General features: G+C 42.6%; 1 protein-coding gene across 1 annotated transcript in view; it reads left to right on the top strand.

Moving 5' to 3' along the window:
• grid1a (glutamate receptor, ionotropic, delta 1a) overlaps nt 1-24308 on the top strand; it is a 473301-nt gene extending 448993 nt beyond the window's left edge. Inside the window, exons 16-17 of the mRNA XM_060934832.1 lie at nt 8541-8549; nt 23919-24308. Of these exons, the coding sequence (XP_060790815.1) occupies nt 8541-8549; nt 23919-24308 (399 nt within the window). The remainder of the gene's footprint in view (nt 1-8540; nt 8550-23918) is intronic.
• The last annotated feature ends 1398 nt before the right edge of the window (nt 24309-25706 follow it).

Genomic DNA, 25706 nt, shown 5'->3' with positions numbered 1-25706 from the left:
TTATCTCTAGCCGCTTTATCCTGTTCTACAGGGCCGCAGGCAAGCTGGAGCCTATCCCAGCTGACTACGGGCGAAAGGCGTGGTTCACCCTGGACAAGTCGCCAGGTCATCACAGGGCTGCACATAGACACAGACAACCATTCACACTCACATTCACACCTACGCTCAATTTAGAGTCACCAGTTAACCTAACCTGCATGTCTTTGGACTGTGGGGGAAACCGGAGCACCCGGAGGAAACCCACGCGGACACGGGGAGAACATGCAAACTCCGCACAGAAAGGCCCTCGCCGGCCCCGGGGCTCGAACCCGGACCTTCTTGCTGTGAGGCGACAGCGCTAACCACTACACCACCGTGCCGCCATGTTGAGCAGCTATTTTGAAAAAAAAAAATCACTGGTGCATGAATGTTGGAATCTAGGATAGTGAGCAGGTAAATATGAAATTTCAAGATGTCAGGGAAATGAACTGTCTTTGCCGTTACCTCCAAATGATAAAGATAATGATGCTGCATGTTGAAAAAGTTTAGTTAGCCATGTAGTAAGTTAGGATGGGATAATAAATGCATAATTTGTTTATCATTTTTTCTGCATTCAGTGACCCAAAAATGTCATGAAATGTCTTTACCGTTATCCAGTGTTGTCTTTACTATTACTCTATAGGGTAATGGTAAAGACATTATGGGTCATGGTAAAGACAATAACTGGGCATTATTTTTTCATAATAATGATATCTTTTGCTTTGTCAATTCATGAAATATCCTTTTTTGTCTATTAAATATATTGACAGAGATTAACTAAAATTAGTGTATACAAAATTTTTTTAAATGTCTTTAGCATTACTCGTCACATTTTCTGAAAATGGCCCAGGACCAGTTGAGCAGTGCTAGAGGATCAGAGGAACCATAGTGCAGTGTGGGGTTTGATAAATGCTTGAAGGTAGGTGGATGCTGGCCTGGTTTTAATTTTGTAGGCAAGTATTAGTGTTTTAAATCCAATGTGGGCAGCTAGAGGAAGCCAGTGGATGGAGCACAGAAATGGGGAGAACTTGGAAAGTTTGAAAACAAGTCATGTAGCAAGGTAGAAGGTCTGCCTCTGAGCACCATGTGCCAAGAGCAAGTTGTAGTAATCCAGTCTTGAAATGTCAAAGGGCTGAACAAACACCTAAGTGGCCTGCGTGGATAGAAATGGACAAATCCTTCTGATTACGGAAAGAAAAAATCAGCACAAGGGCAGCACGGTGGTGCAGTGGTTAGCACTGTCACCTCACAGCAAGAAGGTTCTGGGTTTGAACTTCATAGCTGACTGAGGCTTTTCCGTGTGGAGTTTGCATGTTCTCCTTGTGTCTGCATGGGTTTCCTCTGGGTGCTGCGGTTGCTTCCCACAGTCCAAAGACATGTGGATGAGGTCAACTGGCTACTCTAATCTGCCCAGAGGTGTAAATGGTTGTTTGTCACTCTGTTGGCCCTGTGGTGGATTGCTGACCTGCCCAGAGTGTTCCCTGCCTCTTGCCTTTGGCTCGAGGTTCCCCTGCAATCCTGACAAATAAGTAGTATAGATAATGGATGGATAGAAGGATGGATGGAAATCGGCACAAGCATGTCGGATTAGCCGTGTGAGAGGAAAAGGGCAGTTGGTTGTCCATGGTTACCACAAGGTTGTGTGCAGTGACCAAAGGTGAATTTTCCTTGTAGCTGGAGAGACATCATCAAGGCTGTATCTCAAAGGTGTCCCATTAGTGTGTATCTTTTATCTAATAAGGTGCACATGTTGTATCTTTAATTAGGTTTTAGAGTAAAACCTTAAGGTCCAATTATTAGCTCATCTGGCCATAAGGCTGATGAGCTGTTGCCATGGCGTGGCATCCATCATCTACAATTCAGTTAAATCGTATCTTCTCCATCAATTCTTCACAGATTTCTGTTCCAATTGTTTTGTTTGAAAGAACTCATCACTCCGCACAAAACTTGGTTGTTGTTTTGTCAAATTTTTTGCTAACGAGTTACTAATTAGGGCAAATTAATGAATGTTCCAGGACTCTCACTAGAATTTTATCTCCTCTCTGATTTCTCACCTGATTTCAGTTCTGATCAATGTTTTGGGTAGATCTTCCCTTGAGGAACAAAACTTGGTCATTTGTTTGTTGATTTTCCTGTTGTAAACAATTTGTTTACAACTTTGTTTATTTTCAGTGAAATCATATCTCCTCCCTCAGTTCTCAGTGGATTTCAGTTCTGATTATTTTGTTTGAAAGAAAATAAAGAATCTTTGAATCTGTCAATTCACTATACAGTATATCCAGGACATATAGAAGAATCGAAATGCCGTTTCTCGCTCACCTTACTTGTAAAAAGAAACAGATAAAGATTACACAAAAAATTAAGAAAAGCTATATGGGTCAGTCCATGAAATGATGTTACTTTTCATTGGTCCGGGTTTACATAATCATTTCATCTTTAATTTCCATGATTTAAAGAAATATTTAGCAGATTATCTATAAATATTGTTTGAAGAAATAAAATAAATAAAAAAATGAAGTTTTCTTTTGAAATAAAGAAATGTGAAACATTTTCTTCCCCTGTGACTGGACACGGATGACACGTTTTTTGTGACATGGAATATTTGCTGATTTTGAGCTTAAATAAACCTTCATTACTTTCTGAGAATTTCAATAAAATTAGTTTCATGGTACTTGCAATTTAGTTTTACACTCACATAATAAAGTTAAGAAGGTTCTATAAACTATTTAGCTTCGAATTCATCCACTAAAAATAGGTTGTGAACGTAACATTGTGATGTCCTACCGTGTTACGTTAGAAACCAGGCTTATAAAAAAATGATAAAACGAGTTGAAATCATGATTGATGTTTTTAATATAAAGAAGAATATACTATAAAACGATGTAGGTAGAAAGAAATTTAAACAAACGGCAATAAAAGAAATTATCGATGTTTTTTCTCACATCCTAACTTAGCGTCCACTCACTTCCTGGTTCGTTCACAACCTGCGAGACCTATTTACTCAATCTAGGTCAGCTGAACTGACGCGAGATAACTTCTCGTGGGATCTCGCACACCACAACGCGTGCTCTAGAGAAGCGCAGATATAAGTGTGACTAAGTAAAGTAATGAATTTAATAATCTCATTTACCCCATATAGGATGAAACTGTTTCCTGTTAATGACTGTTGTTATTGTTCAAATCTTAAAGAGATTTTATGAAGTTTGTGAAATACTGGTATTTCATATTTTCAGTGTTTATGATGTTGAACTAATATTTCTAATGAATTCTTATTCAGTGTTAATGTTTAAAGTAGGCAAATAAAAGCAAAAAATTGATTTTATCAATATTTTTCCTTTATTTTTAAAAGCTTGTTCGTGTCCTTGTTACATTAGCAACCGGGTAAATATTTATGGATTTTATCATACATTGTAGAGCAGGAGTTATCTTAACAACTATGTTATATTTTCTTATATGGTCAATGCTTCATGGAAATAAAAGTTGTTTTCAGTTGTAAATTGTTTTAAGTGACTCCCTCTATGTCACATTTTGGTAACCCCATTTCATGGACTGACCCATATATATATATATATATATATATATATATATATATATATATATATATATATATATATGAGTGATTCCACGCTTATGGGTACTGAAATGGGGACATGAACTTATTTTTAAAAATTCACCTAAAACCATTTCTTTTTTTACCATCAGGTCACAAAACATGTAATCTTTAATGAATGATATGTTAAAAGATAACTTTAATTTTCTGAGATGTAATAAAAACATATTTATATGCCAAAGTCAGAACGTAACAGAAGTGTTGTGGACATATATATTCTCAATTTTAACAATGTAGAATTACTTTTTGAAACATAGGAAGGTGATGTTTTAGCAAATATAATTAATAAACATGTGTAGTAGAATAAACATACACATTCTTTCAATAAGATTAACATGGTATATAGCTAGATTGTAATTAATTTGTAACAGACGCGAGATGGACAATCGTAACAGAAGTAATGTAACAGACATCATTTTGGAACTCATAGGCTTGACTTTGGCATATAAATATGTTTTTATTACATCTCAGAAAATTAAAGTTATCTTTTAACATATCATTCATTAAAGATTACATGTTTTGTGACCTGATGGTAAAAAAAGAAATGGTTTTAGGTGAATAAGTTCATGTCCCCATTTCAGTACCCATAAGCGTGGAATCACTCATATATATATATATATATATATATATATATATATATATATAAAATACTAAAATCAAACAATGTACAAAATAGCAGTAGTGCAAATACAGTACAATATCTAACAGAGAAGGTGCTAGAAGAGCAGCTTATGAGGTGTATATGAACGGTAGTACAAATGAGCAATAGCAGCAGATACAGCAGTAATGCTAATGTTTGTGATGTGATGTGCAAACAGATGAGAGTTTCTTGTGTTAATGAATGTGTTACAGACCAGGGGTAGGGGGTAGGTAGTGGACAGAGTTCAGCATCCTGACAGCCTGGTGGATGAGGCTGTGTAGCAGTCTTGTGGAGCAGGCCCAGAGGCAGTACCTTTTCCCTGAGGGCAGGAGGCTGAAGAGTGAGTGTGAAGGGTGGGAGGTGTCACCAGTGATGCTGATGGCTCTGCAGGTGAGATGGGAGTGATAGATGTCCGTAAGGGAGGGCTGAGGGGTACCAATGATCTTGCTGGCCGTGTTCACTATGCATTGCAGAGTCTTCCAGCAGGAGGCACTACAGCCTCTGTACCACGCAGTGATGCAGCCAGGAAGGACACTCTCAGTGGTGCCCCTGTAGAATGAGCACATGATGGGAGGTGAGACTCATGCACTCCTCAGTTTGCGGAGGAAGTAGAGGCGAGTTTGAGCCTTCTTGGCCAGCAATGCGGTGTTGTTGGACCAGGAGAAGTCCTCAGTGATGTGCACCCCTAGGAATTTGGTGCTGCTCACCCTCTCCACTGCAGCACCATCGATGGTCAGAGGGGGATGCTGTGAGTGACCTCTCCTGAAGTCAACTACAATCTCTTTGGTTTTCTCCACATTCAGGAAGAGATTGTTGTCTTTACTCCACTCAACCATTTGGCTCACCTCATTCCTGTAGTTGGCTTCATCGTTGTTAGTGATGAGGCCCACCACAGTCGTGTCATCCACAAACTTGATGATGTGGTTGGTGCTGTAGATTGGTACACAGTCATGGGTCAGCAGGGTGAAGAGCAGCGGGCTGAGGACACACCCTTGTGGGGCCCCTGTGCTCAGCATGATGGTCCTGGAGGTGTTACTGCCGACCCGAACGTTCTGTGGCCTCCCTGTAAAAAAGTCCAGCACCCAGTTACAAAGAGAGGTGTTGAGTCCCAAACGTCCAAGTTTTTGTATTAGCTGCTGGGGAATGATTGTGTTGAATGCCAAACTGTAATCCAAGAACAGCATTTGCATGTAGGTGTTCTTTGAGTCCAAGTGAGTGAGGGCTGAGTGGAGAGCAGTGGAAATAGCATCCTCTGTGGACCTGTTTGACCTATATGCAAACTGGAACGGGTCATGAGAGGGAGGGAGAATGGACTTGATGTTCTGCATGACCAGTTGCTCAAAGCACTTCATGATGATGGAAGTCAGTGCTACAGGCCGATAGTCGTTATAGCTGGATGGGAGGGGTTTCTTTGGCACTGGTATTATGGTTGTAGCTTTGAAACACATGGGGACAACAGCTTGGTTCAGGGAGATGTTAAAGATGTCAGCAAGGACATCCCTGAGCTCCATGGCACAGTCCTTCAGAACATGACCAGGTATGTTGTCTGGTCCAGCTGCCTTATGTGGGTTGATCCTGGAGAGGGTTCTCTCCATGCTGGCTGGATCCAGACATATGGCCTGTTCATCTGGGGGAGGAGTGGTCTTCTGTGCTGGTGTGTTGTTTTGTGTTTCAAAGCGTTCAAAGAAGTCATTTAGGCAGTTTAGCAATGTGATGTCACTCTCACAGGTCTGTGGTGGGGGTTTGTAGTTTGTGAGGGTTTGAATGCCACACCAGAGAGACTGTGCATCTCTGGTGTTGCCGAAGTGTCCAGATATTTTATTGCTGTACTGATGTTTTGCCTCCCTGATGCCGTGGGACAGGTTGGCTCTGGCTGTTGTTAGACCTGCGGTGTCACCAGCCCTAAAGGCTGCGTCCCAAGCTCGCAGGAGCCTGTGAACCTCTCCTGTCAGTCAAGGCTTCTGGTTAGCACGAACAGTGATGGTTTTGCAGTGAGTGACATCATCAGTGCATTTAACGATGTATGACATGACGGCCTCAGTGTATTCCTCTAAGTCTATGTGGTCATTGTAAGTGGCTGCTTCTTTGAAAATGTCCCAGTGTGTAGTGCTAAAATAGTCTTTCAAAGCATAGGAGGCCCCCTCTGGCCACACACGTACCTCCTTTTGTGATGGTCTGATGGCTCTCACTCTGGGTCTATATGCAGGTCTCAGCATGATGGTAATGTGATCAGAGAGACCCAGGTGGGGGAGGGGAGGGCCTTGTAAGCTCCTTTGTGAGTTGTGTACACCAGGTCCAGTAAGTTGTCACCTCTTGTTGGAAAGTCCACATGCTGATGTAATTTGGGCAGTAAAACCTTTAAATCTGCATGATTGAAGTCACCTGCTGTGATGAGGAATCCGTCCGGGTGCGTTGTCTGTTGTTCACTGATGGCCTGGTAGAGTTCATTGAGTGCCTCGCTTCTAACGTTGGTGTTAGCGGTGGGAGGGATGTAAACAGCGACAAGCAGAATCGATGTAAACTCCCTCGGTAGGTAAAAGGGTCGGCACTTGATGATGATAAACTCCGCCAGCAGAGAACAGTGTTTGTGCACAACAGTAGCATTCCGGCACCAAGTATCGCTGATGTAAACACACTCCCCCGCCACGAGTCTTGCCTCCTTCCATAAAGGCTCAGTCAGCGCGGTAGCATGTTAGCCCAGCTAGCTGGATAGCAGAGTCCAGGATGTTGTTATTCAGCCAGGATTCCATAAAGATGAAAACACAGCAATCCCTCACATCACGTAGTGCAGATCTCATGAGTTCTATGTGATCTATTTTGTTGTCTAGTGAGTGTACATTGGCCAGAATGAGGGATGGTATCACAGGTCTGTGCGGGCTAGCGGCTAGCCTAGCCCGGATACCTCTGCACTTACTACGCTTCTGTTTCCTCTCACACCGCTTCCGGCACCTCCTCTCTGGGTGAGACACAGCAGGCGAGTCCGGTGATGTAGTAGTCCGGCGGAGAAGACCCAGGCCTCGAAGTTCCTCAATGACTTTCTGGTCCAAGATGAGATGTTTGGTCATATTTCCTATAGCTAGAAGGCAGTGGCGACAATATCTTGTGACCGACATTGTCAGTGCACTACTCGCACATGTATGTAGACATAAAGCACACAGACATACACTAGAACACACACTTTTAGACACTAAACGCGGAGAGAGAGGGGCCGCTGCGTCCGTATGCAGTCCTTCTGTGTCCGAACTAGTCCTTCTGCACAGCATTTGGTCATTGTATTGTCAAATTTTTGCTAACAAACTGCTAATTAGGTCAACTTAATGAGTTTTCAGACTTCTCATAAGAATTGTATCTCCTCTCGCAGTTCTCAACCGATTTCAGTTCTAATCGATGTTTTATGTCGCTCTTCCCTCAGGGAACAAAAGTTGGTCGTTTGTTGATTTTCCTGTTGTAAACAATTTGTCATGGAGGTTGGTCCTCTCTCACATCATCACATTTCAGTTCTATTTGACGTTTTGGTAGTCATGGTTGTTTTGATGGCAGGCCAGATGAGCTACTACGTCATTGATGTTCTGGTTAAAGGTCTAAAGATAACCACTAAATGTACAAAAGATGTGTCCTTAATGGTGCTACATTCAGCGACAAGGAAAAGTACATTTTGGTACTTTCATTTTTCTTGTTCACTGTATGATAATGATTATGACATACACATTCTGTCATGTTCCGCCCTGGACATCCACTCCGTAGATTACGGATCTCCCATGCCAGCACCGATCCGGATCCGGGACGGGAATTCCATCTCACCTGAACTCACTTCCTGGTTTCACTGCTGCTTATTTAAAGGCCGTTCTCAGACTCTGACTTTACTAGAATGTCTTGTTTGTTTTCTCTAGCTGGTTCTGTGCTGTTCATGCTTTTCATGCCCCCCCAAAGCTATTTTTCTAGTTCATGTTTTTTGTACCAAGGGTTTTTTCTTGTTCATGGTTTTTTGCTTTAGTGTTTTTGCCCTTACCTGTCTCGTGTTTTTGTCTCTTCTTACCTGGACTATTTTTGCCATTTGTGTTTTTGTCCTGTTTTGCTACCTTTTTGCCATGCCTTTTTTTCTCCCTGGATTAAATCACCTTATTTATTGGATTACAGTCTGTGCGTTTTTCTGCTTCTGGATCCAAACTTCACCTCCACCACCCATAACAGTATGTTCTGGCCAACATGGATCCAGCAGAACTTGCCCATCTGAGAATGGCCGTCCAGCAACAAGGGATTCTCCCACTCGAGCCCATTCAAGTGGGGGGAGGAAGCAGAGAAAGCCTTCTCCATGCTCAAGCGCAAGTTCCCCACAGCACCCGTTCTCACCATACCCGATCCGGCCAAACAGTTCATTGTGGAGGTCGACACTTCCGAGTCAGGGGTCGGAGCAATCCTCTCCCAGAGGGCCAATGATGACAAGGTCCACCCCTGCTCCTTCTCTCGCCGGTTGTCCCCTGCTGAATGAAACTACGACATTGGCGACAGAGAGCTGTTGGCCGTCAAGCTTGCCTTGGAGGAGTGGAGGCACTGGCTTGAGGGGTTGGATCTTCCCTTCCTTGTCTGGACTAACCACAAGAATTTAGAATACCTCAAGTCTGCTAAACGTCTCAATTCACGGCAAGCTCGATGGTCTCTCTTCTCCCGTTTCCATTTCACGCTTTCCTACCACCCAGGATCCAAGAACGGCAAACCAGACACCCTGTCCAGGATATTTTCTTCCCACCAGGAGGAGTCTGGAAAGCCTGAAACCATCCTCCCTCCATGTTGTCTGGTGGGAGCTGCCCTACTTGAGGTAGAGACGTTAGTGCAGAAGGCCCTGGAGCAGGACCCTGGAGAAGGTAACTCAAGCAACACACCACTTAACCATCTGTTTGTTCCCTGTTCTGTGTGAACCCAGGTGCTGCAGTGGGGTCATGGCTCCAAGTTGGCCTGTCACCCGGGAGCTGCTCGAACCCTGGCACTTATCCAACAATGCTTCTGGTGGCCATCCATCAAGGAAGATATGTGCCCAGAACAAAACAGCCAATCGACCCCCTGCTGGCTTGCTAAGACCTCTCCTAGTTCCTCATCGACCCTGGTCTCTCATCACCCTGGACTTCATCACAGGACTCCCCAACTCAGGCGGCAATACATGCATCCTCAGTTATCGACCGGTTCTCCAAGTCAGTCTATTTCATCCCTCTGCCCAAGCTTCCCACAGCTAAAGAAACTGCCGAATTACTCATCCTCCATATTTTCCGCATACACAGACTCCCCACTGACATCATCTCCGACCAGGGTCCTCAGTTCACTGCGCAGTTCTGGAAGGCCTTCTGCAAACTCATTGGAGCCTCTCGTAGTCTCTCTCCTCAGGTTTCCATCCCAAAACCAACTGCCTCTTCCCCAACCAAGAGGAGGAGGTCGCCATACCCTCAGCCCAGATCTTCATGCGCCACTGCAGGAGGACGTGGACATTGGCCCGGAGAAGACTCCTTCACTCCGCCCTAGCATCCAAGAGGCAGGCCGACAAACGCCACTCTAAGGTGCCCACCTACCAGGTGGGGCAACGAGTCATGCTCTCCACATGCCACCTACCACTCAGAACTGTCTCCCGCAAGCTGGCTCCCAGGTACCTAGGACCCTTCCTCATCAGTAAGGTAACCAATCCATGTTCTGTCAGACTGGCACTACCACTCCCCATGCGACGCATCCACCCCACATTCCACGTGTTACAGCTTAAACCTCTGGTCTCTAGCTCTTTGTCCCCACCCTCCAAACCCCCTTCTCCTCCCAGGCTCATTGATGGCAGCAAAGCCTACATGGTCAAAAAGCTGCTGAAGGTGCGGCGGTGAGGCAGAGGACTCCAGTACCTGGTGGACTGGGAAGGTTATGGTCCCATGGAGAGAAGTTGGGTCCCCACCAGGTTCATCTTGGACCCAACCCTCATCTCTGACTTCCACCAGCAACACCCCGATGCTCTTCCTAAAGCGCCTGGAGGCACTCGTTGGGGGAATACTGTTATGCTTCGCCCCAGACATCCACTCCGGAGATTATGGATCTCCCACGCCAGCGCCAATCCGGATCCGGGATGGGAATTCCATCTCTCCTGAACTCACTTCCTGGTTTCACTGCTGCTTATTTAAAGGCTGTTCTCAGACTCTGACTTTGCCAGAATGTCTTGTTTGTTTTCTCTAGCTGTTTCTGTGCCATTCATGCTCCCCCCCCCCCCCCCCAAGCTATTTTTCTAGTTCATGTTTTTTGCACCAAGGGTTTTTTTCTTATTCATGTTTTTTGCTTTAGTGTTTGTCCTTACCTGTCTCATGTTTTGTCAGGTTTTTGTCTTTTGTTACCTGGACTATTTTTGCCATTGTGTTTTCGTCCTGTTTTGCTACCTTTTTGCCACACCCTTTTTCTCCCTGGATTAAATCACCTTATTTATTGGACTACCATCTGTTGTGCATTTTTCTGCTTCTGGATCCAAACTTCACCTCCACCACCCATAGCACATTCTCCTTCACACAAGTCAAGAGGAAGGCTGATGGTCCAGAGTTCATATAAGTGAACTGCAATATATTAAGGTCATGAGCACTACATTTGTGGAAATTTGCAAACCTAAAGCCTAAAAAGGAGTTCTGAGTGATACAAAACCCAGTGTTCTGGTTTAGTTTGTTCTGGGCAAGCTGCAAAAGTGTCATTGATGTTGTTGAAGTTGTCATGGGAAAGACCGAGCCGTTAACAATTCCTCAACTGTATCATTAATAAAACCGGAAGTACTGGTTGAGTGTTGAAAGGAATGGCCTATTGTTTGTAGTGGTCTTTGAGTCATTAATCACATTGCATTATCAGTCAGTAACATGACATTTTAATCATGAAAAATCCTGCCCTGTAGGTGAGGATAATGAGCATATAAAGCTGCTTTTCAGAGTTTCTTCAATAGCTGTTAATTCTAGCCAAGAGATTGTGTATAACCTCCCCTGGGTGGGTTTACTGTTTTGCTTTTGGATCTATAGCTCTTGATTACCAAGTTGTGGATCAGTGATTTAAGGCTCTGGGATACTGATCAGAAGGTCATGAGTTCAAGCCCTGCCACTGGCAAGCTTCCACCATTGGGCTTTTGAGTAACACCCTTGAGCCTCTCTGTTCCAGACTGGGGGCATCAGCTCAGGTCCCAGCTTCCTAATAATCTGAGATACTTGTATGCTTCACCTATGTCATGGTACCATTCATGGAGGCAGTTCAGGAAAGGTTTTAAGAGTTTTTAGCCTCACCAGGGAACACCCCCAGCACCCAGATTAAATGTGGCTTCTGGCCATTAAATCCAACGATTGCCTCATACAAATCGATCTTTCAGGAGACATCTGCTAGTAGAAGTAAATAGTTTCAGTTGTGTTTGAAAGCATTGTGATGTGTTTTTCCTGCCTGAACTGCCATTGAGATTAAGTAAGGTTTCATGGGAATAGCTATCACTGCAGGGTGCATACACAACATCTTTCAGCTCTTCTCAGTGAGACACTTGCTGATTTGCTGTGATATGTGTGAAAATACAGCTTTAATACGAACATGTATTCATCTGACTGACACTTTTGAGTTGACAAGATCATGACAATTGATGATAAAGGACCTGGCTCAAGGGGAAAAGATTTGCCCACATACTATATTTACTAAAGGCTATGGTGGTGGAATCTGATCCTGTCTCACCTCAGGCCTTAGTTTTCTTTCTTTTTTTTTGGCTTATATCTGGGGAAGGTTTTTCCTCTGGTACCTCTGCATGCTGCAAAACAGACATCACCCCTGTTGTAGTATATTGTTCCAAGACAAATGAAATTGCCCCAAGTACATGATGCCCTTCATGGAGGAAATGGTCCAAACCGATTGTAATTGAGATGAGATGCTCCAGCAAGCTCCCTCACTGTTAGAGAACTCATCTTAACTCGTCCTGACATTCTATCATAGGAAGCAAGCCACAAAGCCTCCTTGTTTCAATGTCTTTTTGACTCTGAATGCAGAAGCCAGTGGCAGCTCAGTTTCCCTGCTTCAGAGACAATAACCTGTGATTAACCTTCAGCAGACTGGTAGCTCAATATATGATATAGGAACAACTTGATTCTAAGATTCCTTTTCTTGGCTGCAGGAGTGAAACCCAATGTGGTCTTCTGCTGTTGCATGCTGAGATGTTTTTCTGCTCACCACAATTGTAAAGAGTGATTATATGAGTTACTACAGTGTCTTGCAAAAGTATTCATCCCTGCTCGTGTTTGTCCTGTTTTGTCACATTACAAGCTGGAATTAAAATGGATTTTTTTTTTTTTTTTTTTGGGGGGGGGGGTTAGCACCATTTGATTTGCACAATATGCCTACCACTTTAAAGGCAAAAATTGTTTTATTGTGACACAAACAATAATTAAGATGAAAAAACAGAAATCTAAAGTGTGCATAGGTATTCACCCCCCCCAAAGTCAATAATTTGTAGAGCCACCTTTTGCAGCAATTACAGCTGCAGATCTCTTAGGGTATGTCTCTATTAGCTTAGCACATCTAGCCACTGGGATTTTTGTCCATTCCTCAAGGCAAAATTGCTCCAACTCCTTCAAGTTAGACGAGTTGTGTTGGTGTACAGCGATCTTCAAGTTATGCCACAGATTCTCAATTGGATTGAGGTCTGGGCTTTGACTAGGCCATTCCAAGACATTTAAATGTTTCCCTTTAAACCACTCCAGTGTAGCTTCAGCAGTATGTTCAGGGTCATTGTCCTGCTGGAACGTGAACCTTCATCCCAGTCTCAAACCTCTGGCTGGATCTCTGTTGCATCTCTGATTAATGCCCTCCTTACCCGGTCTGTGAGTTTTGGTGGGCGGCCTTCTCTTGTCAGGTTTGTAGTGGTGCCATATTCTTTCCATTTTGCTATAATGGATTTAATGGTGCTCCGTGGGATATTCAAAGTTTGGGATATTTTTTTAAAATCCAACCTTCCCCACAATTTTGTCTCTGATCTGTTTGGAGTACTCTTTGGTTTTCATGTTGCTTGCTTAGTAGTGTTGCAGAGTCAGGGTCCTTCCAGAACAGGCTGATTTATACAGACGACATGTGACAGATCATGTGACACTTTGATTGCACACAGGTGGAGCTTAATCAAATAATTATGTGATTTATGAAGTGAATTGTTTGGACCAGCTCTTACGTAGGGGTTTCATATGAAAGGGAGTGAATAATTCCAGATTTATGTTTTTGCATCTTAATTATCATTTGTGTCACAATTAAAAAAAAAACCAAAACAAAAAAACAATTTGTACCTTTAAAGTGGTAGGCATGTTGTGTAAATCAAATGGTGCTAACCCCCCAAAAATCCATTTTAATTCCAGCTTGTAGTGTGATAAAACAGGACAAATACCAAGGGGGATGAATACTTTTGCAAGACACCATATATCCTTCCTGGCAAAAAAGCTCGAACCAATCTGGCCATTTTCTTCTGACCTCTCTTATCAATAAGGCATTTGTTTCCACCCACAGAACTGTCACTCACTCAATGTTTTTTGTTTTTCGCACCATTGATATTTGATATTTAGAGTCCGAATGAGCAAATCAGAGGTGACAATGATGAGAGAAACTCTGAAACGATGTAAGGAAGTGTACAAGTATATAAGATTAAAGGCAAATAATACCAAGTTTATTGAAAGGATGTTCAGTATGAACATATCGGACCAAGCTGAGCACTTAAGTCCAACATTTATTTTGATATTTGCAAAGGGAAAGTTATATGTAGACTCAAGTTAGACACGTGGTCTCATGTTTCCTGGATGTGCCACTGAGATGATGCAAAGTACAGTAAATTATGTGGCCAAAAGTATATGTACCCATGACCAGCACACTCATATGTCCCTGTTGAATGTCCCATTCCAGATTTAGTCCCCTATCTTTACTGTTATAACAAGCTCTATTCTTCTGAGAAGGATCTCCACTAGATTTTGGAGTGTGGTTATGGGGATTAGTGTTCATTCAGATACAAGAGCATTAGTACATTACATTAATGGCATTTAGCATTATCTAGAGCAATGTACAACATATCCAGACCAGCTTGGGGAGCAGTTGGGGGTTAAGTGCCTTGCTCACAGGCACTTCAGCCATTCCTGCTGCTCCAGGGAATTGAACCAGCAACCTTTTGGTCCCAATGCTGCTTCTCTAACCATTAGACCTGACACTAGTAAGGTGAGGTACTGATGTTGGGTGAGGAGGGCTGGGGTGCAGTCAGAGTTCCAGTTTATTGTCATGCTGGAACAGGTTTGGACCTCTTACTTACAGAGAAGGGAAATTGTAATGCTACAGCATACAAAGACATTCTAGATGATTGTATGGTTCCAACTTTCTGGTAACAGTTTGGGGAAGAACCACATCTGGGCATGATGGTCACATGTGGACATACTTTTGGCCATATAGTATATGTAGTTCATACCTCCTAGGTTGCCAGAAGCATCTGAAAGGGGTTATTCAATGGTCTTTTAAGAATCCACAGATGATTCCTGGGGATAAACCTGTTTTTTGAAAGTATAAATGGTATATCCATGTGGGAACTTGCCTCTCCCAGTTAACCAGTACAGGTTGTTTGAGGAAGGAAGAATATTATGGGATGATGGGGAACCATTAGGGCTACAGTTTAAACATGAACATCCACTGAGGAAGAAAGCCTTGAGAGGCCTCAGGTGTGTTGTCAGAGTGCATAGGATGCCTGGGCTGCTCTAAAGCACCATTGAGTGTATCGTCACGTACGATCTGGGATGCACTAAGTGCTCATCTCCAGCACTAACATGGCAAGTTGTTAAATCTGCTTTTATCAGGCACCCCACAGAGCTTTGTGGATAGTGATTGTATGCCTCTATCCCCCCGCTGTGCTCATTCTGCCTACATTCTTGCTGTACCAATTCCAGAATATTAATCTAGTCACACCAACATGAACATCTTGAGGGGAGAGTGCACAACCAAGATAATAAAGGGGTGAATAAATCATAATTCATTAACTAGCCATCCAGGCAGGAGGAAGCACCAATGTGCTGTCCACTCCCATACTGGGCTTCTCCAGCAGTCCAATTAATTAGGCAAAAAAGATGAAAAACTAAAAATATTAATAATAAATTTAGTGTAATTTATGCATTAATAAAGACTATGAATAGAAATAAACAAGTGAGTATTTGCATTGCTGGGAGGGTCAAATTTAAGAAGACATTTTTTTTTTATCCTCTCCGGACAGTATCTCAGATAATAAAGCCTTATGCTTGCACCTTCAGTCAAAAGGCAGAATGACTTTGGCTAACGTTTCGCCGATGAGCCGTGCTTTTGTGTCTGGCTTGTATTTTCATTTTTGCATGATGAAAGTACTACGCATTAGCATTACAGACTAGATTTTGTGCTGCATTGCGCCTTCATGTTCCTTTTTCTGGAATATAGTAAGAAAAAAATCATTTCTACCAACAGACAGACCAAGTCCTTGGCACGTGTGTACTGCAGCAGGTGGCAGAAAATAGCAGCATGCCACAACATCAACATGCTTCACTTCACCAAGCAATATATGAACCAAATGGAGCATGTTACATTGAAACAAACATTATTAAATGAAAACATTTGTTTTCTGAAAAACAGTAGGGAGTAGAATTAAAAATAAAAACATGAGTGACCATTATATTTACAGCCTACAGTTAGGATTAGGATCAGCCTTTATTGTCTCCCTTAGGAGAAATTTGCCTTGGGCATTCGAGAGAACAGAGAACACAGGCGTCTCAGCAGCACAAAGCATCTCTACATATACAGTGGGGCAAAAAAGTATTTAGTCAGTCACCAATTGTGCAAGTTCTCCCACTTAAAAAGATGAGAGAGGCCTGTAATTTTCATCATAGGTACACTTCAACTATGAGAGACAGAATGAGAAAAAAAAATCCAGAAAATCACATTGTCTGATTTTTAAAGAATTTATTTGCAAATTATGGTGGAAAATAAGTATTTGGTCAATAACAAAAGTTCATCTCAATACTTTGTTATATACCCTTTGTTGGCAATGACAGAGGTCAAACGTTTTCTGTAAGTCTTCACAAGGTTTTCACACACTGTTGCTGGTATTTTGGCCCATTCCTCCATGCAGATCTCCTCTAGAGCAGTGATGTTTTGGGGCTGTCGCTGGGCAACATGGACTTTCAACTCCGTCCAAAGATTTTCTATGGGGTTGAGATCTGGAGACTGGCTAGGCCACTCCAGGACCTTGAAATGCTTCTTACGAAGCCACTCCTTCGTTGCCCGGGCGGTGTGTTTGGGATCATTGTCATGCTGAAAGACCCAGCCACGTTTCATCTTCAATGGCCTTGCTGATGGAAGGAGGTTTTCACTCAAAATCTCACGATACATGGCCCCATTCATTCTTTCCTTTACACGGATCAGTCGTCCTGGTCCCTTTGCAGAAAAACAGCCCCAAAGCATGATGTTTCCACCCCCATGCTTCACAGTAGGTATGGTGTTCTTTGGATGCAACTCAGCATTCTTTCTCCTCCAAACACAACAAGTTGAGTTTTTACCAAAAAGTTCTATTTTGGTTTCATCTGACCATATGACATTCTCCCAATCCTCTTCTGGATCATCCAAATGCTCTCTAGCAAACTTCAGATGGGCCTGGACATGTACTGGCTTAAGCAGGGGGACACGTCTGGCACTGCAGGATTTGAGTCCCTGGTGGCGTAGTGTGTTACTGATGGTTGCCTTTGTTACTTTGGTCCCAGCTCTCTGCAGGTCATTCACTAGGTCCCCCCGTGTGGTTCTGGAAGTTTTGCTCACCGTTCTTGTGATCATTTTGACCCCACGGGGTGAGATCTTGCGTGGAGCCCCAGATCGAGGGAGATTATCAGTGGTCTTGTATGTCTTCCATTTTCTAATAATTGCTCCCACAGTTGATTTCTTCACACCAAGCTGCTTACCTATTGCAGATTCAGTCTTCCCAGCCTGGTGCAGGTCTACAATTTTGTTTCTGGTGTCCTTTGACAGCTCTTTGGTCTTGGCCATAGTGGAGTTTGGAGTGTGACTGTTTGAAGTTGTGGACAGGTGTCTTTTATACTGATAACAAGTTCAAACAGGTGCCATTAATACAGGTAACGAGTGGAGGACAGAGGAGCCTCTTAAAGATGAAGTTACAGGTCTGAGAGAGCCAGAAATCTTGCTTGTTTGTAGGTGACCAAATACTTATTTTACCGAGGAATTTACCAATTAATTCATTAAAAATCCTACAATGTGATTTCCTGGATTCTTTCCCCCCATTCTGTCTCTCATAGTTGAAGTGTACTTGTGATGAAAATTACAGGCCTCTCTCATCTTTTTAAGTGGGAGAACTTGCACAATTGGTGGCTGACTAAATACTTTTTGCCCTACTGTATATGGACATTCAAACTACAGTTAACATTAAACATTTAACATTTAATAAAATGTTTTATTTTTAAAAAATGTTTAATAAACATTTAATAAAAGCCATAATTTTCTTGCTCCCACCAGTCCCCTTGCCCAACCCTTACCTTCATCTCTTACTGCCCAGAGTCCAAAGTGGGAATGAATGAGTTTCAGTCAACTGGTTACTCTAAATTGCCCATAGGTGTGAATGTGAGTGTGACTAATTGTTCATCTCTGTGTTAGCCCTGTGATCATAATAATAATAATAATAATAACAACAAGACCGTCAATGACGGTGTAGCTCACTCCGGCCCCGTCTAGTCCAGAAGGAACGATCTGAAGTGGGCCACCTTGTGCAGTAAATATTGGAAGCTATATACACAATATACAAGCTATATATAGAAACTTTATACACCCTAGGAATACCGACCTATTTGCCAGAAAGAATTCAAATCGGCAAGGAACTGACCAAGACGAAGCGATTTTTGTTGAACTGCTCATTAAGGATTAATTAGTCTATAACTTCATTAATAATTGTAATGAAGCAAATCTGGGTAGAAGTAATATGCATCCTAGGTACCCCTACCTTCCTACCAGAAAGAATCAAAATCAGTGAAGAATTGAGGGAGAAGAAGTGATTTGTGTGGAAAGTGCTCATTAGTGATTGATTGATTGATTGATTGATTACTCCATATCTTCATTATTAATTGCAATTATGCAAATTTTGGTAGAAGCTACAGTGGTGCTTGAAAGTTTGTGAACCCTTTAGAATTTTCTATATTTCTGCATAAATATGACCTAAAAAAAACCATCAGATTTTCACACAAGTCCTAAAAGTAGATAAAGAGAACCCAGTTAAACAAATGAGACAAAAATATTACACTTGGTCATTTATTTATTGAGGAAAATGGTCCAATATTACATATCTGTGAGTGGCAAAAGTATGTGAACCTCTAGGATTAGCAGTTCATTTAAAGGTGAAATTAGAGTCAGGTGTTTTCAATCAATGGGATGACAATCAGGTGTGAGTAGGCACCCTGTTTTATTTAAAGAACAGGGATCTATCAAAGTCTGATCTTCACAACACATGTTTGTGGAAGTGTATCATGGCATGAACAAAGGAGATTTCTGAGGACCTCAGAAATAGCATTGTTGATACTCATCAGGCTGGAAAAGGTTACAAAACCATCTCTAGAGAATTTGGACTCCACCAATCCACAGTCAGACAGATTGTGTACAAATGGAGGAAATTCAAGACCATTGTTACCCTCCCCAGGAGTGGTCGACCAACACAGATCACTCCAAGAGCAAGGCGTGTAATAGTTGGCGAGGTCACAAAGGACCCCAGGGTAACTTCTAAGCAACTGAAGGCCTCTCTCACATTGGCTAATGTTAATGTTCATGAGTCCACCATCAAGAGAACACTGAACAACAATGGTGTGCATGGCAGGGTTGCAAGGAGAAAGCCACTGCTCTCCTAAAAGAACATTGCTGCTTGTCTGCAGTTTGCTAAAGATCACATGGACAAGCCAGAAGGCTATTGGAAAAATGTTTTGTGGACGGATGAGACCAAAGTAGAACTTTTTGGTTTAAATGAGAAGAGTTATGTTTGGAGAAAGGAAAACACTGCATTCCAGCATAAGAACCTTATCCCATCTGTGAAACATGGTGGTGGTAGTATCATGGTTTGGGCCTGTTTTGCTGCATCTGGGCCAGGATGGCTTGCCATCATTGATGGAACAATGAATTCTGAATTATACCAGCAAATTCGAAAGGAAAATGGTTAGGACATCTGTCCATGAACTGAATCTCAAGAGAAGGTGGGTCATGCAGCAAGACAACGACCCTAAACACTCAAGTCGTTCTACCAAAGAATGGTTAAAGAAGAATAAAGTGAATGTTTTGGAATGGCCAAGTCAAAGTCCTGACCTTAATCCAATCGAAATGTTGTGGAAGGACCTGAAGCTAGCAGTTCATGTGAGGAAACCCACCAACATCCCAGACTTGAAGCTGTTCTGTACGGAGGAATGGGCTAAAATTCCTCCAAGCCGGTGTGCAGGACTGATCAACAGTTACCGCAATCTTTTAGTTGCAATTATTGCTGCACAAGGAGATCACACCAGATACTGAAAGCAAAGGTTCACATACTTTTGCCACTCACAGATATGTAATATTAGGTCATTTTCCTCAATAAATAAATGACCAAGTATAATATTTTTGTCTCATTTGTTTAACTGGGTTCTCTTTATCTACTTTTAGGACTTGTGTGAAAATCTGATGGTGTTTTAGCTCATATTTATGCAGCAATATAGAAAATTCTAAAGGGCTCACAAACTTTCAAGCACCACTGTATATGCACCCCAGGCAGACCTACCCTCCTGCCAAAAAGAATAAAAATCGGTGAAGAATTGAGAGAGAAGAAGCGATTTTCATGAAATGTGGATGACAGACAACAGATGGATGATGGACGGACAATGGACAACACATGATGGCATAAACTCATTGCCTGTTGTCCAGATGAGATGATGATGATAATAATAATAATAATAATAATAATAATAATAATAATAATAAGTTTAACCTATATAGTGCCTATCTCACACCCAAGGTCACTTTACAATTACAAAAAAAATATCCATCAAAAGAGGTCAGGATGTAACTCCAGTGGCGTACCTTGCCACAGTCCCACCAAAGAGCACATGAGGGTAAATCCCACACTGCCTGCAAAGTCGCCACAATGCCACCAGGCAACAGTGCTCAGAACACCACGCCATCAATGCAGAAAGCAAGCACAGAAGCACCACCACATAGAGTGCTGGGCAATGGCAATGTAAAAGAGAACAATTAATAAACTCTAGTCCATAGCAAGCAGAACAGGCATCACCCATGGCGGATCAAGGCCTGAGGAAACCGACACCCAAAACTGGGTCTGGAGCTACGCCACAATCAGTGGACAAAACATTCAAACAAAACAACAAACATAGACTGATCAATTGAGATCCTACCAATGGGTTCCCCACCTCTTTTCCAAAGTCAGCTGGGATTGGCTCCAGCTTCCCACGTGATCCTGATAGATAAGAAGTATAGCTAATGGATGGACAGATGGATAGAACTCGTCCGAAACTGGGTCTGGAGCTATGCCACAATCAGCGGACAAAACATTCAAACAAAACAACAAACACAGACTGATCAATTGAGATCCTGCCAATGGGTTCCCCACCTTTTTTCCAAAGTAAGCTGGGATTGGCTCCAGCTTCTCACGTGATCCTGATAGATAAGAAGTATAGATAATGGATGGACAGATGGATGGAACTCAGGAAAACTTATACCTGTTCACCTTTCAGTTTGGTACCCTGTACCGTCTATACCTCATACTCTTTGTGAAGGATATGATTTGGGTCACAGATGATTTTCAGGCCCTGCTTTCTCATTGTCTCCTCAAATATCTCCTGAAGAGAAGATGAGGCAGCATGTCAATTGTTTTTCACCCTTTTGAACCTGATTTCAAGTTTAATGGACAGGTTTCCAAACCACATAATGATGCCATAATGTATTACAGATTCTGTGGCTGCCCTGTAGAACAAAAGCATAATGCTTTTGTCTACTCCATGGACCTTGATCCTCTGCAAGAAGTGCAGATGCTGAGTGAGTCACTAACAAACAGACTCCACATGTTGAACCCATGAAACCAAGAATCAAAGTGAATACGTGTGTACTTAAGTGTTGTTACCTGCTCAACTCTGTGTCCATTAAATAAAACTGAGCTGTGATGACCAACAGACCTGGGATCAAAGATCATTTTTTTAACATCAGGTTGTGCCCTTCACACCACTGCACCACCAGGGATGGATCCAGCCCAAGAATCTGACACATTTGCAGAAATATTTTCACTAATTTTACCATATTGCTATAGATTTTCACAGGGGCATAGTGCATGCCAAGTCCTTTCTGAAGACAGCAGCCACAGCCCACTATAACCGTGGCTCAGCCCACTTTTCGCCTCCAAAGCTCTGCGCGAGCGCGGCTTAATGAAAACTTTAATATGAGCCCTGGCTCCAGCCATGCGTGCATGCCAGGATTTAAAAATTCATAACTTGGCCACCAAAAGCCGTAGCCCCACCAAACTTTACAGGTACCTCCCTCTCCCTGAGACCTTTCAAAACAGCCCAGACACAGCCCGCTACATCCGCAGCTTGGCCTGTTATTCATGGTGAATTTCAAATTTCAACCTCTTTCTGGAGCATTTTATTGGATTGACCTAGATTCTTTGTCTCAGGTCACGCTTTACAAAGCATCATGAGAATACAAGTAATTAGGTCAGGTAAGCATCACCACTTACCACAGGTGGTTGGATTCTGAACCATTGGTCTGTTGGTTAAGCGTGGCTACAGCCCATGTAGCCAGCTAGCAGTAAAGTAAACAAACACCCGTGACTGATGCCAAGTGGTGCACATATATTTCTGACCGATAAACGTGCATTGGTTGCATTGGTCTGGATCTGTCCCTGGCACCACCTCTTCTATGTCTGACTTATACCGGTACATAGCAATGGCTAAATCTTTTGTCAGTAAACCGTATCATCAGGAATCCTGATAATGTAATAGTTTGTGTACTGGCTTTTGCAGTCAGTTGTATATCACTGTGAAAAGAATGGGAGAGCTTACACAACCTTAAGGAACTCCAGTACTTATAACCTGTATGCCAGAGAAAGTTGAGTTAACTTCCACCTGCTGTTGTTTTTCTATGAGGAATGCATAGTACCATCTGATTATATAAGGGTTTGCCATTCTCCATCTGTTTCAGCTTTTTTAACAGAATCTAAGGGAAGATGGTCTTAAATGCTGAAATAAAGTCCATAAACTGTAGGATTCTCAAGTGAGTTGTGGTACTTGTCTGCTGGGCAACTGGTTATGACAAGCTGATAGCCTGGGTACATTATCGGCTTGTCCCAGGTGTCTAGGCAAGCAATTTGGTACCTAAAAAAAGGAATACAACTCCATAAACAACGAAAGACATTTTGATGGTAAGAGTGGTCAAGGCTTTGGGCTACTGATCAAAAGTCCAGTTGGACCTTTCAGCAAGGTCATTAATCCTTCATCTCCTCAGTTGTTTCCTGTCTCTGGTGTGTGTCTGTTTTAATAAAAGTGTCAGCCAAATGAGTTGTGAGCTCATGTATATGGAAGAGGGCAGATATTGCTTGAGTGTGTTGCATTGCCCTGTGATGCAGCTGAAAAAACGTCAATTAGTGTTGTAGAACTTGAGACTAGTCTCAAGGCCACTTTTTGAAGGTCTTGGTCTCGTTTTGGGATCAACCACATTTTTACTCGGTCTTGTCTCGGTCTCGGACATAGAGGACTCAGGATTTTATTTCAAGATTGGTCAAGACCATAACTGTGGGGATTTTACTCAGTTGCTGTGCATTGTCTGATTTATTTGTTAACATCATTACTGTGTTTGGATGTAAAACTTCCTGCTTCAAATGTGACCAATAATGTGATTCACTGCTAATCTGAAAATGTTCTTCTTGTTAACGGATGTCACCCCTCCCCCACCCCCTTCACACTCACTGGTCTGGTCCTGGTCTTGACTCGATCTTGCCTTGCTTTGGTCTTGACTTGATCTCAACCCCTCAAAGTCTTGGTCTTGTCTCGGTCTTGATACACTCTGGTTTTGGTCATGACTTTGTTTAGGTGGTCTCGACTACAACACTAGTGTCAACATGGGGTGAGCTGGCTGCTGGTGGTGGTGGGGGAAGGAGGGTTGGCAGATGACCAAATTGAGGGGAAAGTGGGGCAAAAACCCTAAAAATAAAAACAATTGTAAAAATGATTTAAGACTAGTTCTGTGATAAATTGTTGACCAGCCCAGATCGTACCCTGTGTCTTGCATTAGGTTAGCTGGAATTGGCTCCAGCTTCCCCTGTGACTCTGAAGGATAATCAGTATAGATAATGGATGGATGGATGGATGGATGGATGGATGGATGGATGGATGGATGGATGGATGGATGAAGAGTGGATTCATAATAGATGACTTCTTCATGGCTTATGAAGGGGCTCATGATGTCACATTTGAGATTTAGCTGTCAAGTGACCATTTGTGATCGCACAGCTGTCATCATAATGCAGTTAAACCCCCTCAAACTACTCTGATTGGTTTATTTCTACTTACTTTACAATGTGTGTCTATTGTGATCGTGTTGTGTGTCTCTTCACCTCTGTCTTCATCTGTCCCTCAGGATAAGGAGGTGGACTTGGAGCAGGTCCAACAGCGGTTCAGTGGACTGATTAGTGATGATGATTTATCACATAAACAGCTTCCTGCTTCACCACTGGATGTCTCCACTCTAGATGTTGGCACCATCTGTCAGGACTCCCATGATGCCATGCCATCATTTCCTCCCGGTGCTCTGTCTGTTCCCTCACTATTCTCTGAAAGTGGTGTTGGGGGTGTAGCCAGCAGAAATGTGCCCCTCCCCCTCTCCAGCTCCACACTGCCCCCTCCTTCACGCTGTAAACATCGGGCACCAAATGGAGGAATTTTACACCAAAGTCCCATAAAAATGCCAGCTAAATACCAGCCAGTGCCCAGCAGAGCCATGGATGCCAATCACGGCACCTCGATATGACATCACAACATCAAACATGACATCATACAACCAAAACTGTACCGCCTGAGCCATCAGCTCCTGATAAATAATATGACATTCAAATTAAAACATTCTATGAACTCACTACTACATCATATGAGCAACTGAGCCACTGACTAAAGTAATGGCACCCCGTATGACATTCTGTCTGCCAGTTATAACAACAAGCAGCCAATCACAGACATCATAACTTCTGGAACAAACAGTGACACTTTATTGAGAAAATAAAGTTGGCGAGGCAGAGTTTCCCATTCCTCTGAGACTCAGACATTATTAAACTGTGCATATGTGTAAATAACTGAACAGGTGGTGAAGTCAGAGTGTATTTTCAATATTCTAGATGTTTTTTCTGACTTTGGTATTAAAAGGTGTAAAATCTCTCTCTATATATATACATATATACAGATGGTTTGTAAATTTGGTTCTAAGTGGATAAAGACAACTACTCATGTCTGTTTTCTAAATGCTGAACTCAAAGATTTTGCAGTTTGCAGTAAGTAAGTCTTGACTAAAATGTTCATAAAACATTTTCTACTGTTATGCGCGCTCATGAGTTATAATTTTTTTCCAAATAAAACATAATGAAAGAGAAATACAGTCCTATGTTCGTGTTTGTATCCCTATGATGAGGTTCACAAAGCGAAAACAAATTTTGTGTGTGTGTCTGATGGTGCACAAGTCTGGAACACACAAATTTATTTATTCCACAAACAGTGATCCTGTTTTCTTATCAGATTAACATTGTTTTAATTAGTGTTCATTTGCTGATCTGTGTGTGTGTGTGTGTGTGTGTGTGCGTGCACGCACGTGTGCACACAAAGCCATGACTTTCGGCACACTCATCTCATCTCATTATCTGTAGCCGCTTTATCCTTCTACAGGGTCGCAGGCAAGCTGGATCCTATCCCAGCTGACTACGGGCGAAAGGCGGGGTACACCCTGGACAAGTCGCCAGGTCATCACAGGGCTGACACATAGACACAGACAACCATTCACACTCACATTCACACCTACGCTCAATTTAGAGTCACCAGTTAACCTAACCTGCATGTCTTTGGACTGTGGGGGAAACTGGAGCACCCGGAGGAAACCCACGCGGACACGGGGAGAACATGCAAACTCCGCACAGAAAGGCTCGAACCTGGACCTTCTTGCTGTGAGGCGACAGCGCTAACCACTACACCACCGCTGGCACACTCAAATACTCTGCATTTTGCTGCAGTGATTAGAAACTGAAGGTTTTGCAGGTTAGAAGAGAACGAACACACACACACACACACACACACACACCACAGGAGACATTCACCATTACTTTATGTTGGAATGTTAATGGGATTTCCCAGCTGGAGAGTTACCAGATTCCCCTGGTGACAACCA

This window comes from Neoarius graeffei, chromosome 11 (genome assembly GCF_027579695.1).
Source record: "Neoarius graeffei isolate fNeoGra1 chromosome 11, fNeoGra1.pri, whole genome shotgun sequence".
In the NCBI taxonomy this organism is placed as follows: Eukaryota; Metazoa; Chordata; class Actinopteri; order Siluriformes; family Ariidae; genus Neoarius; species Neoarius graeffei.
This window is presented reverse-complemented; position numbering and strand designations above follow the sequence as displayed.